Raw genomic sequence first — 19,105 nt, forward strand, 5'->3', positions numbered from 1 at the left:
CATATCATGGAAATTTCAGTTTGAATTTGTGATTTCTATTTGGATCACTGCTGGCTTGTTTGTAGACCATGACTGTATTATTCTCTTTGCTTCTTGGTACATTGTGTTGTGTATTTCTGAATTAGTTTCTCTTGTTTCCATTTTCTGCATGTTTTTGAGTAGGCTGGGTGTTCCTCTTTACAATTTGTACATTTCAAGATGTTGGCAGAGCAAACTGTAGTAGTCTCGTGTTCATTTTGCACAGGTTGCTAAGTTTCTGCATGGCATTTGCAAAAATCCAAATGTCTGACATTTGTAACATCACAATGTGATTTGGTATGTATTGTCTTACTTGGCAATTCAGATATCCTGCTTTGACTGTTGTTGGAGGTTTCAGAGTATTAAAGGTTACGATAAGAGTTCTTGTTGGAATTATATTTCCATTTCTTCGGATATTAATTCTCTTCACTCCTGTTACCCCTTGGCCTCTCAATCCTTCTGTGAGCTATTCCTCTGACACATTTAAGAGGTCCCATTTGGAGAGTACTCCTTTGGAAGAATTCAGTGTGTTGTGTGGTATTACAACTACTGCTATTCCTCCAAAAATTGTTGCTAGCAACTTCTGGAAGCGTTTGGGACTTTGTTTCCACTAGTATGAGATCTACTAGTTTCCACTAGTAGATCTCAAGCACCTAACCAACTTGGGAGATCCTACTAGACCCTCTAATGTTTTCTGAATACGAACAGAGACATACATCCTAATGTCTGATCTCCTGTCGCATGTATGTCGGTATTTTGGTGGGTGTGTTTTCTGTATCATTACTTGGTAGGGCTTTCTCTTGAAGCCCAGTATTATTAGTAGTTATTTTACTACTCATGTTTGCTCTTTTGGCCCTGGTAGTGTTACTTTCTTTTCCCAGGTTTCCAGCCCTGCCATGTGGGGGCAAGAGCAGTGCCACTTAGTGACAAAGTGGCTACTGTGTTAGTTCGATTAGTAAAAGTGAGAATAAGAGAAAAAAAATCAGAAAGGAGAGTTTCCTTTCTATGTCTTCACTTACTGATTGTAAGATAAAGAGCTTTTCACACAAAAAAAAAAAAGGAAGTTAACGATGAAATTAAACTGGTATATTTTTCAGAATGCTCTATAAATCGCTGGGCACCTAGGACCTCAAAGTAGTGCAATACCTGGTATCTCATTGTGAAGATAGCCACAACATGAGGTATAATTAAAATGATGCCTTTATGCTACATACATAGTTTAATTTTATGAGTTAACTATGGTGAATCTACATTGATATATAGTTAATTTAAACCCATATGGAATTATGCCTTGTGCATTTAGTCTTTAAGTACAAATACAGGTAGCCCTCGATTTACATCAGGATTAGGGTTCCTGGGGGTCAGGTGCAAATGGAACCCTTCATATATAATGGAGTCAATTGGAAATCACAGGGTTAGGTTCCAGGCACTAAAAATTTTACCTACCACTACCACTTTGCATTGATTATTTTATTTTATTAGCATTCTTCATAGTTGTAGTAATAGTTGATATCATAGAATTACATGCATTAGGGCAGCTTTCACCAGATTCCATCCTCCAAATATTGCACCAGGATTCAATTAACTACTTTTACCAGACATGGTTTTTTTTTTTTTAATGAAAACCCCAAACACAAGAGGTATTAGAACCTATAGTACTTAGTAATGTGCTTGGTTTGGAGGTTGAGAAGACGAAAGAAGATATTTGTTGACATTAGACCTGAACTTCTGTACACTGTAATTTTCAGGAAATACATATGAAGGAAGGCTGTTCCAGAACACGGCAGATGAATGAATGAATGAATGAATGAATGAATGAATGCAAGGAAGATGAAAAGTTGGTTCTATGAGTTTGAAGTTAGACAGTAAATGGATGTTGGCTGCTGGTGACACGTATTCGGACTGTTTTGAAAGAGAGAGTGCAATGTGCTATCATCGGCAAAACTATGGATAGGATTTCCAGTCAGTGGAATAAGGTCATTAATATACAAGAGGAAAAGAGTGGGAGATAGAATTGAGCCTTGGGAGACACCGGCATTAGTAGAGAAGTTAGAAGACAGAGCCATCTACCATCACCCTCAGTGAATGATCAGAGAGAAAACTGGATAACCAATTACAAAAAATAGTTGGCAAACCATAAGATGGAAGCTTGTTTAGAAGGCCTTTATGCCAAACACAATCAAAAGCCTTTAAGATGTCAAGAGCAACTGCTTGCGTTTCTCTGAACTTTTCCATAAATGGGTAACATAAGCCAGAATATCGACACTGGCGGAATCCATACTGGCAATCATTGATCAGACAGAAGGTTTCTAGGTAGTTTAAGAGTTGGTGGTTAATTAATTTCTCCATTACTTTAGAAAGGATAGAAGTAATTGCAATGGGACGATAATTGGATGAGACAGATTTGTCACCCTGTTTAGAAACTGGCTGGATATGAGCAAATTTCCAAGCCGAAGGAAAAACACCTTTGGAATAAGAAAGTGAAAAAAGGTGGCAAAGAATAGGAGTAAGTTCAGGAGCACAGGTTTTGAGAACAAGTGGAGAAATACCATCAGGACCTGAAGCTTTCTTTTTTTTACATCAAGATTCGTCAAAATCCTTCTGACATCCTTTTGACGAAAGACCACAGGAGGCATTGAATAGAGCATGTTGGGAATAGTGGGAGGTGTTTTACCCAGATCATTAATACAAGTTGGAAGAAAAATGGGATGCTAGTAGGCAGATCATTAATACAAGTTGGAAGAAAAATGGGATGCTAGCAGGCAGATCATTAATACAAGTTGGAAGAAAAATGGGATGCTAGCAGGTCAGCTTTATCTTTGGCTGAAGTGACAAGAGAACCATCTGGTTTTGACAGAGGTGGAAGCAGAGATCGGCAAAAGTTGTGGCCAATAGTTTCGGCAAGAGATCAGAATGCTCAGCTACAATTAGGGCAAGAAGCAAGTTTTCTACCCTTAGCCTGTTCGAAATCTAGTTTGGACTGATTAATAACTGCTTTACAATTGTTGCAAGCTTTGGTGTAGGCAGAAAATGAAACCGAAGAATTGGAAACAAGCCAATTACAATATGCAACATTCTTCTTTTGAACAGCATTAGCACATGAAAACCAATGTTTGGATAAAGGATGTGATTTTAAAGTGGAGTGTGGGATAAAGGATTTCATGCAACAAGAATAATTTTGCTGACACAATCTGAGGAAATGTTGACATCAGAAGTTTTGAAACAGTAATCCAACCAAGGAAAAGAAAAGAAATCATGGTGTATTCAATAGTAAGAAAAAAAATGAGGGGGGGGGGCATGCTGTATGAAGTAATGAAATTTTTGGATATGTCATACATATGGTAAGAATATATCCAGATCCTTGACATAATATGCCCTCGACAATGAATCGTATAACCAATCAGATATTACAAGCTGCTACTTCTGCAATACCTAAATCTTTGCCTGGGAAATGCAAACACAACAGTTACGCACACATGTTAAACAAGAAATAAATAGGAGCTTGGAATTTGTTTCAAAAATTCCCTACAACAGGTAATCTTATTAACTTTAAAAGACTCAAGGCCAAGTTCTGCCAAATAAGAAGAAAAGCAAAGAAAGATGCCTGGATAAGTTTTACTTCCACCATTAAAAGGACATGGACAACAGACTCATTTGGAAGAAAATCCAAGCACTGAATGGTAAATACGTGCAATCCTCAGCCTCAATCCTAAAGTGGAAAGGACAGGAGTTGTCCTCAGCAACAGAAACAGCTAATGCATTAGGCAAATCATTTGTCAGTAATATGAGCAGTGTCCACATTCAGCCAAACCTTTCAAAAAATTAAGGCATCTGCAGAACAACAAAATAAAAACTTCTCTGCTAAGGTTCAACATCCATATAACAAGCCCTTCACTTTAACAGAACTTTCAGAGTCTCTCAATAAAACATCCAGTACTGCTGCTGGTCCGGAAGGAATCTGCTATATAATGTTAAAAAAAAAAACTAAATAACAAAGTAATAACCTCCTTGTTGAAATTCTACAATAGAAATAGAATATTTTTAGAAATAGTTATCAGCACTCCTAGTGCCACTCAATTGTCCTAGCTTTTCTGAAACCAGGGAAGGATCATTACATTCAGCATAATTACAGGCCAATTTTACTGACTAGCTGTTTAGTAAAAGTCTTAGAAAAAAAATGGTTCACAGGTGGCTATCATGGTTTCTGGAAACCAAAAATCTGCTAAACAGAAATCAGTATGGGTTTTGGAAGAATCGCTCAACCTTAGATGTGATGATCAAAGCAGAATCAAACATCCGTAATGGTTTCGTAAGGAGACAGCATCTGGTCATGGTTAATCTTGATACTGAGAAAACCTTTGATATCATGTGAAGATATGGTGTTCTTCAGGACCTTCATTCTTTTGGATTGAGGGGGCAATTACCCCAATTTATGCAAAACTTTCTACACTACAAAAAGTTTCAGGTCAGAAATGTCCAAATCATTTGAACAAGAGGGTGTACTGCAGGGTTCCATCCTAAGTGCAACATAGTTCACAATAAGAATTTCTAATATGATACAAGACATACCGAAAACAGTTGAATCATACATGCTTGCCAACGACCTCATTATCTCTCTTGCCAGTCACAAACTATGAATGCCACTGAAAGGCAACTTCAACTATCTATAGCTAGAATAGAGTCGTGGGTGCAACAGAATGGCTATTCCTTAGAAGAAAATAAATCAACTGAAATTCATTTCTGTAATATATGCAAATTACATCCGGATCCTGAAATATATTTTAAAAAAATAACCTGATTCCTCTTACCAATAATTTTTGTTTATTGGGTTTAAATCTAGACCCAACCAGTGTGCCGCAAGATTCGGAAAAATTCCATTGAGTTCGATAGCAATCACTATTTCGTTGTGCCATTAATATTTGCCTTTTAACTTAGTGTGACTTGAGTGACAAAAGATTGGGAACCACTGATCTAGACAAACTTAATTTTTCCAATCATGTAGCCTACCTAAAGAAATTAAACATCTTAAGAGCTGTCTCTGCTAACTCCTGGGGTGCTGATAGACACGCCGTATCACATCTCTATAGAACTTATTTTGGCCCCACTTAGATTATGGATCACCTGTCTAAGACTCCGCAAGGAACAGTTCCTTGTTGCATCTAAATACAATTCAGCATGGGGCCTTGAGAACATCTCCAGTCCACAGCTTGCATATTGAGGCATATAAACCCCATTGCACCTCAGACAAAAATACTGTGTATTTAAAAGTATTCCATCTCATCCCAGTTGGGAATACTTGTTTGATCCTAAATATGTAATGCTATACCACCATAAACCTAATGAAAATCTTCCTGTGGGTCTTCGATTGCAAGAGCTCATGATCAATTGAAACATTAACTTCCAACATATCCTCGAAGACGTTGCTCCTTCTGAATTTCCATTGATACAATTCTCACCTCTTTGTCATAATTTCTGAGATGGGGAAAAGACTCCCTGCCAAACAACAACTTTCAGCATCTACATGAAACCCATGTCTTAGAAAACTCAGAGAAAGTACTTATTTATACTGATGGCTCCAAAACAAATGAAGCTGTAAATTCTGCCGAATTTCTTCTACCTTCGCAATATCTATATTCCTTCCTACTGAATGTAGTATCTATGCCACAGAATTATATGCAATAAAGATAGCCCTAGATAATATAAGCAGCAAATTTTTATTGTTTTTATTGAAAATTCAAAAATCGCACTAAACGTCAAATTTCCCTCAAGTCCCCTCCCCTCCATATAGAAGGTTTGGGGTGGTGGTGGGGATAATTCAAAATAACCAGTATTTTCATTTATCCATACTGCAGTATATTAATAAAGTACAGTCAAATGATGAATTTATTCGATTCCTGTAAATGAATAAGTACTTTCACAATAAACTTTTTAGAACTTATTTACAGATAATGAGTAGGTAAACCATTTTGAATAATACATTAATATTTTTTATAAATATTAAATTATAAATTTATTTACATACAAATTATAAAATAAATTTATAAATTAATTTTATTATATAAATATAAAAACACTTATATAAAATACAATTCATAGTTTGGTTAATAAACTGAGAACCAAAGGTGTATTGTTGAATTCAGGTAATTTTTATAAAAAGAAACATGAAAAGTTCCTTACCAACATAAATGGTAAGGATCTTTGCATATATACTTTAATTAGTTAATATTCACTTAATGTCTTGTCACTATACTGCCACAACCTTTGACTAAAGTTATTCAACTTAAACTGCATCTTGATAGCAATTCTGTCTCTCTCCAACATTAGAAATATAGACGACAATGGTAAATATGAATTTGAGCAATATCAGTGCTGTATCTATAAGTCACTCTGGTATTATCAGATGCCAGATATGTTTCTCTAACTTTTTATAAGTATAAAAAGTTCTCCAAAAACTAAACAAAGATCTCGGTCCTGTGATTTTTGTAACCTTAATCAAATGTCAAAAGGAAGCTCCCCATCTCCAGATTCTGTCATTGTGCCGTCAAAATGATTCTCATGTTCGAAATGACAGCCTTTTCCTTTATACTGAAGCTCCTTCAGACTTTTTCTCAGATACACGTAATGAATATGAACTGCAAACCCATGATATTGCTTGGTGTAGTTTCTCTTATGAACAATTCACTTCAAGCAATCCCATCCTGCCAACACCAGCAAAACTTCAACTATAACCACCAATGGAAATTTACAATTTCAGTGTTCTCCTCTCTTGCTCCCTGTTAAAGATTTAACTGATCTTTACCCACAAGAATCACAAATGGTCTAGCAGATATAAGCCAATCACCCCTCATTTAACTCCTCACCAGACTGTGTTTAGGATTCAGAATCATGATTTGAAGAACCTCATCCAGACAGTTCATCTAGAAGTCATGTTCCTCATGGAATTAGTCACCAATCTTACCAACAATGCACTCGGCCAAGCAAGGACTCAAAATCCTTTTGTGTTCTTAAAAGTATGTAAGAAACAATGCAGCCAAATCACAGCCACATTCAAAAAATATCTGGACAACTAGCTCTACCAATTTCAGTACTAGTATCATCTTGTTGAAAACTTCCCCACGGTTGCTCCCATCATCATATCCTCCCCACTGACCACTGGAAATTCCAATCTGATGGAAAGCAACTGCAGTGCCTCACCCATACCAAATCTGATCTCTCCCTTTGCAGCTATGATTTAAAAAAAAAAAAAAACTATTGCAACAGATGCATTCACTTTTACACAAGTAGTATCCGCACCTCCAAGGAACTGGTGGTTGGTGTTGATTCCATAACTAACGTGCTGCAAGCAACATCTCATTCCTTACTATTGCAGTTTCCCCACATAATCTCCACAAGATAGCTAATAAAAAAAAACAGTACATAACTGAGCTTCCCCCTAGGACTAGAATTTGTCTCTAGACCAGGCTCTACAATAAAGGCAAAAAAAATATTTTTGAAACTGAACACATTTCTCACTTTAAAAAGATTAAGTGGAGGTATGGGTCACAAAAACCTGGTATGCTGCTTATGCATCCTTCATCACCACTTGCCCAACACCAAAACAGGATGTTGTTTTAGAAGTCCCAATCCAAGGAATCCTCATCAAATTGTTCATTAAACAGACCATTAAAGAACCATCCAGTTCTAAGAGACAAAGATAGCAACCAATGTCCAACTTGCAGAACTCTTAACTTTCACAAATATCATCTTCTACTACTGTATCTTTATAGCTTCACAACTATAAAATATGTTTAGAAACTCGTCAAAATTCAAATCCCCCCCCCCCAATGTCAAATATTTTGACATTATTAGTATTAGCAATGGCCACATGGTGCAAGGAAGCCTACGGCTCATGCTGCACCAGCAAAAAAAATAAATAAATAACAAAAAAATAAAATCTCCTTACTGAAACCAGGTTACATAGTGGGATATATGATTCAGAGATTGTCACTGAAAATTACACTATCCATAGGAGAAACTGGGGTGCCTGTGGTGGTATAGCTATTTTCCACTCAGTGTCACTTGTACTATTGCCCTTTGACGTGTAGAACCTTTAGGCTGTTCTCTCAAAAAATGAGCAATATGGTGATTTTAATCATATATTGGTCTACCTGCCTCTGCCCATTTCAAATCACAGTCTACATACCCTAGAATATTCAATCTATAGTATGCTGCTTAAAACAGTCTTCAGACTTTGTCAAAATCACAGGTTATTTCAAATGTTCCCAGTGCACTGGAAGGACTCAATTACCAGAAAGCTGTTCAACATCATGAGTAGTCTTCGCCTGAGATAATTCCTGATTTCACCTTCTTTGCATCATCCCAAATCTCACTAAAGTACAAAACTAGAATCCCCCCCCCCTCCCTCATTCAATTCTCAGTCCATTCTCATTTGATATCAGAATCAATGAAAATATCTCTAAAGCTACACTGATGCAACAACTTCAGAAAGGTTGACTGAGAGCTGATCAATTTCACCTTGGAAAATTAACTTGAAACCTCTAAATGAGGTCAGCAATGTTAATAACACCACCAATGCACACCAACATGTCAATAATCAATGAGTCTGTACCACTCTAGACCTAACTTGGACAAATTTTCTTACTAGTAACAGCAATGAAATAATTAGATATAAAGGCTAAAATTCTACAGAAAAAGCTAGAAATCATTTGGGAACATAAACCACATCAAAATATTTAAGCAGATATGGCAAGAGTTAACTCAATCCAGGCAGCTTACCATCACTTCCATTCAAAACAGTCAATCACTAAAGTAAATAATACTAAACCCATCTGGAACTTGGTGTGAACTAGTACTATCAATTCCTTAAGATTTGTTCAATGTATCCTCTTCAGAGAACCTCAACCATTGCCAATGCTTTTGCTGACTTCTTTGCCTCTACTTTAATCAACAAACAAAATATCAAGATAGCATCCCAGTCACGTGAACCATACATAAACAATGTTCTTAACCTGGATACTGAGGATATTGTCCCCTACTGGAACTTATCCAAAACATTTCAGGCCAGCTCTTATCCAGCCAACCTTCAAAAGAGAAAACCGTCATAGGCAATTATAGGCTAATCAATCATCCCATTAAACAGTACTGCCAAGACCTTTGATACAATAATGTAGGATCAACTTGCCAACTATCTAAGACCTCAAATGGCACAGATTAGAAAACAAATCTTTTACAGTTCTAGCAATGCCATTAAGTACACTGACAAAAGCCGCCAAAGTAGATGTTATTTATACTAACATCAATGTGTATTTGACAAAATATCACAAAGCATCCTCTTGGCCAAGTTTAAAAACTATGGCATTAACCCACTACTCAAGTGAATCCACAACTTCTTTCACACAGAAATCATTGTGTAATCTTTGATAATCTCCTATAGTGCTTTTTGTCCCCACAGTGGTATCCTCCCCAAGGATTCACTCAGTCCTCTCCTCTTCAATATACTTATAAATGATCTTCCTCTTATTACTAACAAGCCTGTTAAAATTTACAGGTTTGCCGATGAACTATTCCATTATACATAATCAAGTGGATTATCTTAAACTGCAACACACCCTTGATAACTTTACTAATTGGGCTACTGTAAGCAGGCTTTCTATAAACCCAACCAAGTACTATGCCATCACAACCTTCTCTCCAAGGGCCAGCACCAAATTAGAAGCTATCTCCTACATTGGTTCAACAGATAAAGGATCTCTGTAATCCTCTTGAGCTCCTGCAAATTTGATAAGCATTTCCTTTCTCTCTCTCATCATTAGTCAGCCTACAAATCAATTAGATTCATTAAGAGAACTTGACAACTTTTTGGCCCCGAGTGGCAAGCGATCTTTCTAGTGTTTTTCCTAGGGCAAGTACTAGTGCTTTCTTAAACCCTCCACCGCTCCCAATGTCACTGCTTCCCTCTGAGCAACATTACTGCTAACTCTGCTTGCAAAGTTACTGCTATCGCTAGCAACATACTGCTCTCCTATTCTTCTGTTCACTTGGTCGGCACCACTCCTGTTTCTACGCGTCGGGGCTGGTAACCTGGGAGAAGAAAGTCCCTCTCCCAGGGCTAAAAGGAGCAAGCATGGATTTGAATAATTTTCCGCCATTTGATTCTTTAAGCTCAAGACCAGTGGCAATGATGCTAATCAACCAAAAAGGCTACGAAGAGAAGCACACTACAATGAGATCTCTCTCTCTCTCTCTCTCTCTCTCTCTCTCTCTCTCTCTCTCTCTCTCTCTCTCTCTCTCTCTCTCTCTCTGCCTGTGTGCAAATTATCACCATTTTTTTAATCCAAAGATATTTGGAATCCATTGCTGGGACACCAAAAATGGTTAAACGGCTGCAATCCAGAGACCTCCTGATTGAAACAGCCTCCTCAAAACATCGAGTGGCTGCTCAAAACAACAACCTTTGGTGGGCGACCAGTATCTGTCATTCACTCTCCACAATGAGTTGAATTCGTCCAAAGGTGTCATCACAGAGTGGGACCAGATTACTGTGTCTGAAGAGGAATTACTTCAAGAACTGAAAAATCAAAAGGTAATCAGCACCAAACGTATAATGACTAAAAAAAGATGGAAATCTTGTTCCGACACTATCCATAATCTTAACATTAAGCACCCCAGAATTGCCATCCTCAGTAAAAGCTGGCTATTTAAACTGCAGAATTCGGCCTTATATCCCTAATCCCTTTCGTTGTTCTAAATGCCAGAAATATGGACACTCCCAACAGGCATGTAGAGGTGATGCCATATGTCCTATTTGTGGTTTCAAGGAGCATACACAAGCAGTGTTCCACCTCAACTCCCATTTGCCCCAACTGCAAAGGCACCCAGCCTTTTTCAAATCATGCGAAATGTGGAAAACAGGCAAGAAAATTCAAAAATATAAAATAAAACATAAAGTGACATACCTTGAGGCACACAGGCAAGTTATGTTGACCATGCCCAGTTGTTCTTATGCATCTCACACTCAAAGCACACATTCAACAGCAGCTCAAACAGATGTATCAATATCCCCTAGCACATCTCTAGCTAACTGGGTTTAAAACAACTAACTCTTTAGTTTGAAGGACACACTTCAAACTAAACCAGTGAAGCTTTTGTTATTTGGTTTTTAGGAGCATTAGCAACTAAGGCCATATTGCTCCGGGGATATGTGGTGGTCATTCCCTGACCTTTCCACATCCTCCGTATTTAGTGGTCATGGGCTCGAACGCCAGTCTAATCAAGAAGCATGTGCTATGCACTGCTGCTCCTACCCACCTGGCTACGGAGGCACCAAAACCAGTGAAGCGACCAACACTCCAATTAGCATTCCAGCTGATACTCCAACGATCTTGCATGATAGTGAAAAATTGAAACCTAAAGGCAACAAGAAAACCACAAACAGTATGGAAGTAGATGTACCCTTAAATTATCAGGAATCCATACTAGAACTTCATGCGAATGACACTATGGAAACTGGATGCCCCACCTTCTCAAAAAAATAACGAAAAAATGCTCCTCGTACAAAAAAACAGAAGAATCATTCTCAGTTAAACCAAAATGAGGGACATCATACAATGGAATTGCAGAGGACAAGTCAGTCATTCTGATGACCTAAATGATTTTCTTGCTCAGTTCAACCCTTTTGTGGTGAAAAGAAAGTTTCCCCACAGGAAACTTTCTTTTCACCACATGTTTCACCAAAACTTTCAAATTATATCATCTACAGACAAGATAGAATCTCTGAGTCTCCTGCCTGTGGAGGAGTAGCCATTCTTATTAATTCTAACACACTGTGGACAGTGTGTTAGAATTAAGACATCCCAGCGCATCCAATTAAAAACCACTCTAGAAGCTGTGGCAGTTAGTATTGCAGTTGGTGTTTCAGTTACCCTTGTTTCCATTTATATTCCACCATCAATACCATTTCCCCATTCAGAACTGAACAACCTCATTACACAACTCCCAATGCCAATTTGTCTTTTCGGTGATTTTAATGGCCACCATACATTGTGGGGATCCACTGCAATGGACAAACTGGTTGAAGAATTTCTGAACAATAATGATCTAAATTTACTAAACTCTGGTTCTCCCACCTAAATCCACCTACCTACAGGATCTACTTCTGAAATTGACTTAGTCTGTTCATAGTCCATCTGTCCATTCATGACATGGTCAGTGTTAACTGATCCCTTTAATAGCAACCATTTTCATATTATTTGCTCATTAAAAACAGGGGTAACTCCAAATCCTGATCAACAATCCACTTGGAAGTTTAAAAAGGCTAACTGGGATGGCTATTCTATCCAAATATTTCTAGACAGGCTTTACGTTGAAAAAGAGCCGACTGATGATGTAACCACTTACATCACTAATCAGAGTCTAACTGCAGCCCATGCTTCTATTCCAAAATCCAAACCATATCGCATTCACCGAAATCACTGGTGGAGTACCGATTGCTTTCATGCCAAAAAGGAGAAAAATGTGCTTGGAATAATTTCCACAAGTATCCTATTCACCAGTAACTTAATTACTTAGAAGAGACAAAGCAAAAGAGAGACAAATTATACAGAAAGCGAAACGTGATTTGTGGACAGATTTGCCTCAACTCACAAAAGACACAAATATCATCTGGAAAAGAATACAGGCCCTAAACGGAAAATCTGTAAGGCTATCCTCTCCGATACTTCATTGGAAAGGGAAAGATGTGTCTGCTCCTGAGGAAGTTGCTAATGTGTTAGCAGAATTAGCTTGCCACCATTTCTTCTGCTGTTTCTTATACATCCTAGTTCCAGAACGATATAAAATCAATTTCTCCATGCACCACTCCTCCCATACAACCAACCTTTTACATTAACAGAACTCAAAGAATCGTTAAATAGATCATCCAACAGTGCCGCAGGCCCAGATGATATTCATTACATTATGATGAAGAATTTACTTGACTTGTGTACCTTGCTGATTTTATACAATTGGATCTTCTCTGAAAATGATCTTCCTGGTGCCATTCTTTCATTATCACCATACCAAAACCAGGCAAAGATCCTTCCCTGGTTCAAAATTATAGACCTATATCTCTCACGAGCTGCTTGGGGAAAACTTTTAGAAGGATGGTACATTCAAGACTCGCTTGGATCCTGGAGTCAAAGAATCTCCTGCCAGATCATCAGTTATGGCTTTCGGAAAAACAGATCAACCCCCTAGACATGCTGCTCATCAAGGCCAAATCTCATATCCGCAATGCCTTTGTCAGGAAACATCTAGTCATGGTCAACTTAGATCTTGAAAAAGGCATTTGACACTACCTAGCATCATTGTATCATTATGGATCTTTACCATCTGGGAGTTAGGGGCATTTGCCTAAAATAATTCAAAATTTCCTGCAGTTGCTCTCTTTTCAGATCCGATATAAAAACTTACTCTGTTTCTCATGTTCAGGATGAAAGAATCCTGAAAGGATCAATACTTAGTTCAACACTTTTTGCAAACCAAGTTAGCAGCATGACAAAAGACATCCTAAAAACTGTTGAAACATGTATGCAGATGACCTTACCATTTCCTGTCAGTCTCAAAGTATCAGTACCATCGAACGGCACATAACTAAAACAGAATCCTGGACTTTAAGGAATGGTTACCGGCTCAGCTATCAGAAAATAAATGCACTGCTGCTCACTTTTGCAAGCGTTGAGCCCTCCATCCTGATCCTGAATTGCAAATAAACCATACTCCAATACAGTTTGTTACCACTGTTAGATTTCTTGGACTGATATTAGATAGAACTTAATTTCCAAACTCTCATCACTCATTTACAAAATATTTGTCTAAAGCATTTGAACATACTTTGGTCAATCTTATCCATTTCTTGGGGAGCTGATCGGTATACTTTACTGCATCTTTACAGAACTTTAATCCATTCACATCTAGACTATGGTTGTCCAGTTTGACTCTGCCAGAAGCAGTACTTACAATGACTGAATATCATCCAGCACAGTACTGAGGACCACTTGGAGCTTTCAGGACTTCTCTGATCCAAAGTCTTTACATTGAAGTGCATGATCCCCCATTACATCTTCGTAGAAATACATTACTGCTCCACTATGCTGCTAAGATTCGGAGTCTTCCATCACACCCAACTAGGGTGTGATGGAAGACTCTGGTGTGATAATACTAGGTGGGTTTCCTTTTATGAGAGTAAGCCAAATGAGAATAATCGACTGGCCTCACTCAAGATTAGAGAGCTTGTCCAGAGTTGGGATATCGACTTAAACGATATTTTTCAGGACAAAAGTGCACCTGTTCCTCCTTGGACGTACGTTTCTGCCTCTTATGATTTCGGATGATTCTGAAACTGAAGAAGAAAAAGCTGCTATTGATGGAACAACAAACATAATTAGCCACTGTGAAACTATGTTGTCAAAGTGCATCAAGTGGTTCGAGGTAGAAACAGATGCTACTCAAGTGTTACTTTTGCTTAAAATTCATAACATTGCCTCCCAAAAGGCTCGAGGGATAATGAAACAAAAGAAATTGACTGACTTTTTTTTTAGAAAAAAAAGTAATAATTTAATATTGTTTTCTTTTAAATTTTTTATGACATCACTAGATGAAATATTAAGTCAAAATATATGAAATATTAAAAATAGGTATGTATGCATACAGATATTTGTACTATGATTTTTTGATGACCCAGTAAAAAATAAATAATAATTAAAGTTTATTAAATTTCATTAGGTTATGTATTATGTAATAAAATAAACAAGTTAGATGACCTGGTCTGTTGTATGCATTATGTTTTTAATGTACATATTCTATTGTCCATCTATTCGGTTATCCATCATGGTCTCGGTCTCGTACCCTGACAGACAATCGAAGTGCTACTGTATAATTCATTCCATTCTTCGCTGTGTAGTTTTCAGCTTCTCTTCCATTCTTTTGGTGAGTGCCCAGTTTAACTTCCATAAGTCATGGTGGGGAGTATGCATTGGTTCATTATTTTCTGTTTCAGAAAAATTGGGATATTGCTCCTCAGTATGTAACTATATTTCCTGAATGCTATCCATCCGAAATTTATTCTTCTCTTGACTTCCAGCCATTCATCATTGCTACAGCTAATGATTTGTCCAAGATAAGTATATGAATCCACCTTTTCAATTTCCACTCCAACGATTATATCCCTTTCAGTGGCATACTTGTTCATCATTACTTTTGTTTCAGCCATATTCATCTTTAGTCTGAAATCCTTACTAAATCTGCATAACTGATTAAGGTGTTTCCTTTAATTCTTTGGGGTCATGTCTTATGATCACAAAGTCATCTGCAAATCGTAAATGGTTTAGGTACTCTCCATTCACATTGACTCCTTTCTGCGACCAGTCCACTCATCTGAAAGTTTCCTCAAGGGCAGCAAGTAAACAACTTCAGATATATATGTCTCCTTATCGAACTGCTTTCTCAATTTTAAAATTTGGTACTGTCTTTGTCTAGTCTAATAAAGGAGGTAGCATTCTCGTATATTTTCTTCAAAATCACAATGTGTGGCGTGTCTTGCCTTGTCTTTCCAGTGCCCAAAACGTTGCCTTATGCTGTATGGAGTCAAATGCCTTTTCATAATCCACAAATGCCAGGCATAATGGTGTTTTATATTCATTTGCTTTCTCCATTAAGCTGCAACATTACGTGAAGGTGAGAATCCTCTCCTAAAGCCAGTTTGCTCTTTCAGTTGATTCTCATCAAGTATTCTTTCTAATGTGTTAGTAATGGCCCTTATGAACAACTTGTAGATGTGGAACAACAAGCTAGTTAGTCTATAATTTCCAATTTCCGATTTGTTTCCGTTCAGCAAAATTGTTGGTTGGTTGATTTGAGTATTTTACTGGCGCATCAGCTTCTATAGCTATAGTGCCATGAACATGATTTGTGATTTTTCAACTGATATCTTCTATATTAAGTTATAATAGTTTATGCGTTTCAAAAATTGGAAAACTTCGGATATATTAGGCCTATCTGCCAATATTGTGTGTAAAGAGATAGTCTGTTGCTTTTAAGGATTTAAAAGTACTTTTTCATTCTCATGTAAAGTTAGGATATTCAAGTAAAATTTGTTGAACTGTTAGACGGTCAGAGCAGATGGGAGTGGGTAACATTGGTATGTCCTATTCTTAGTCTGTTTAGCATAACTTGCTGTGTTAGGTCTTGTACTGGTTTTCCAGTGTTATAGCAATGGTTTTATCTGTAAAAATTTGTTACCAGCTTGCTCCTGCCATTTTTGCTGCCACTGTTTTTCACCACTATTTCAGATTGTAAGTTTTAGTATTTTTATAGTTTTTTGTTGGTTGGGCTTTCCCCTTGTTTTGCTGCTTGATCTGCCTGTTCCCATCAATCCCTACATGTCTGGAATCCAACAGAAACTTACATTTTGATTTCTTTTTGCTAGCATGTTTTCGATTTGCCATACAGTCAGATGGGTATTTCTGAAAAGTGAGCCATAATACAGAATATCATTATGGCTCGCAAGGCATTGAATGAATCTGTGAAGATTATACTGCTGGGGGATGTTGGTTAGACATATGGTTAATGGCTAGTTGTATAGCCTCCAATCTGAAGAATAAATACTGCATTCAGTTGGGATTATTTGGGAGATAATGGTATTTGGCAGCTATTTCTACCTAGGTTTCTGTTTTGGAACCATTTGTGTATATTAGTGTGGAATTGCAATGTTCTGTTTTGTAGGCTGCATATAATTGCTGGAAATTTTGTTTAGGTAAAGACACTTAGTTCCAGTTGTGAATATGAAGATCACATTGTTTGGATGGTATCCCAAGGTGGATAAGAAACTTTAGGAGAAATTGTGATCTGATTGAAATTTAAAATTATGTTTCAGGATTAGATCTTTTAAATATATAGATATATATGTTTTCCAAATCTAGTAATCAATACCTGATCACCATATCAGGTATTGATTTTATCTTTGTGGCATAGTATAACAGCAAGTTTTTATCTCCAGAGTTGTAGTGGTTCGTGAGCCTCTGCATATAGGCTCTAGGCTGGTAATGTGTGATATGCTCCAGTTACTGTACATAAAGCACTACTATGGTGCACTGGATCAAGCCATCTAAGGGAACTCAGTTTGGCTGAGTACACAGGGGGTTCATAGTCTAGTCAAGATCTTATAAGAGCTCTGTTTAACTGCAATAAAGTAACTATCTGCACCCCAGGTCGTTGCATGATTAGTCTCTCAAAATGTTTAGTTTAGCAAAATTATGATCACATTATTCTACTCCTTAGGGGTCACACCTTTCCTAATGTATTTTGTGAAGAGTCTTGCCAGTTTGTGTCATGTCTCTTCCTCCCAATTTTAACAACTCTACAGTAACTTCATCTTCACTTAGGGATTTTTGATTATTCATTTTCTTAAATGCATATTCTATCTCATCAGGAAGGATATCGGGTATGTCATATGTGTTTCAATTTTGTGATCCATCTTCCCCACTGCTGGCATAATTCCCTTGTTCCTTATATAACCTTATGTTCAGTTTTATTTTTCTAAACTTGCTTCTCTTTTCCATATGTTACAGTCTCTGGAATAGGCAGAGTGGTCTCCTTTGCAGTTTTAGCAGTGAGGAGACCGTGTATTGCATTCTTTACTGTTATGTTCTATATATTACAGTCAGTCAGTCAGTTAGTTAGTTATGGCCATTCCCAAACAGTATGCAGAAGACAAGCTAATTTGAGCCACAAGTGGCACAAATAGCTTGTCTTCTACATACTTTTGACACTTCGTATTAGATTGGGGCTGTATGGTTTTAACTGGCAATTCAGGTATCCTGTTTTGACTGTTGTTGGTAAAGTTGGAGTACTGAAAGTAAGTATGTAGTGCAGGTTAGTATCAATGTTTCCATCTTTTTTTTTTAATAAGGATTCTTTTGGCATGTATGGCATTCTGGTTTTGTAACTCTTGTACAATTTCTTCTTCAGAGCTGTTTAGGAGATCCCAGCCCCTTTTGATGTATTTAAAGTGGCACATGGAGTGACTCTGATGTGAATCCCCGCCAAAATTTGTGGTTTTAAGAAGCTCAGAATGTTGGCATTTTACCGAATGAGCAAATTCGTTTTTATCAGTAGGTTGCCTGATTTCAAGCGGCAGAACCAGCTGATTGTTCTAGACACCTTTGTATTACAAAGGGAGAAAGCTTACTAACTGGCTGGTCTGATAAGAAATGAAAAATTAGAAAGAGTGGAGAGATGGTCCGAGTCACATCAGTCTTTTGTCTCTTGGCAGTAGATGGGTTAGGATCATCTTGCTGACGATAGTGTTCAGTTTGATCCATAAATCCAATCCTTCAATTTACCTTCGAAAGATAATGAAAATTTGAATGATCAGCAACTGTTTTGTAGAAGGATTTTTACAATAAAATGGCATTAGTATCACACGTGCATAAAGCTGTTTAGAAAAAATAATTTCATTTAAGAATGGCTAATTTCACTTTCCATATTTTATCTCAGAATTAAAGAGCACATTATTTACCAATGTATATTTAAATTTTTGACTTACTTCATGCATCCACAATTTTGACATCTGGCGGTGGAGTTATCAATTTATCTTCACCTTTATCATCAACAGGAAGTGTTTTAACGTCATCTTTCTCTTCCTCTAGTGGAAGTTTTGTTTGAACAACTTTATACTTTATTTCATCAGGGGGTATTTTTTTTTCCAAATTCTGTTTATACTAAAAAGACAAAATAGATAATATTGTTTTAACATATTTACATACGGGGATATTAACAAATTCACTCCTATACATTTCATTTGCACAAATGAACAGCATAATCAACAAATGACCCAAGAAATGGTATACTTCTTGGGGGTCATTGTTTGGTATTGGAAGTATATGAGCTTACAACAGGGTTGGGGGGGGGGGGTAATTACACACACAATATTTATTTTTATTTAAAATTATAAAGCTTAAGAAAAAGGTGTAATCATAACCTACAAAGGGCCCTAACTGTCTCAGTATATAGTTAAGTCATACTAATTCCAGTATTAACAAAATAAACAATC

General features: G+C 37.1%; 1 protein-coding gene across 1 annotated transcript in view; it reads right to left on the reverse strand.

Moving 5' to 3' along the window:
• LOC150081996 (lysosome membrane protein 2-like) overlaps positions 1-19,105 on the reverse strand; it is a 302,034-nt gene that overhangs the window by 4,115 nt on the left and 278,814 nt on the right. The window contains exon 13 of the mRNA XM_090380393.1: positions 18,599-18,773. Coding sequence (XP_090236519.1) covers positions 18,600-18,773 — 174 coding nt within the window. The 3' untranslated portion in view covers position 18,599. The remainder of the gene's footprint in view (positions 1-18,598; positions 18,774-19,105) is intronic.

This window comes from Mastigoproctus giganteus, chromosome 8, assembly GCF_048544385.1.
Source record: "Mastigoproctus giganteus isolate SK-2022 chromosome 8, ASM4854438v1, whole genome shotgun sequence".
NCBI lineage: Eukaryota > Metazoa > Arthropoda > Arachnida > Uropygi > Thelyphonidae > Mastigoproctus > Mastigoproctus giganteus.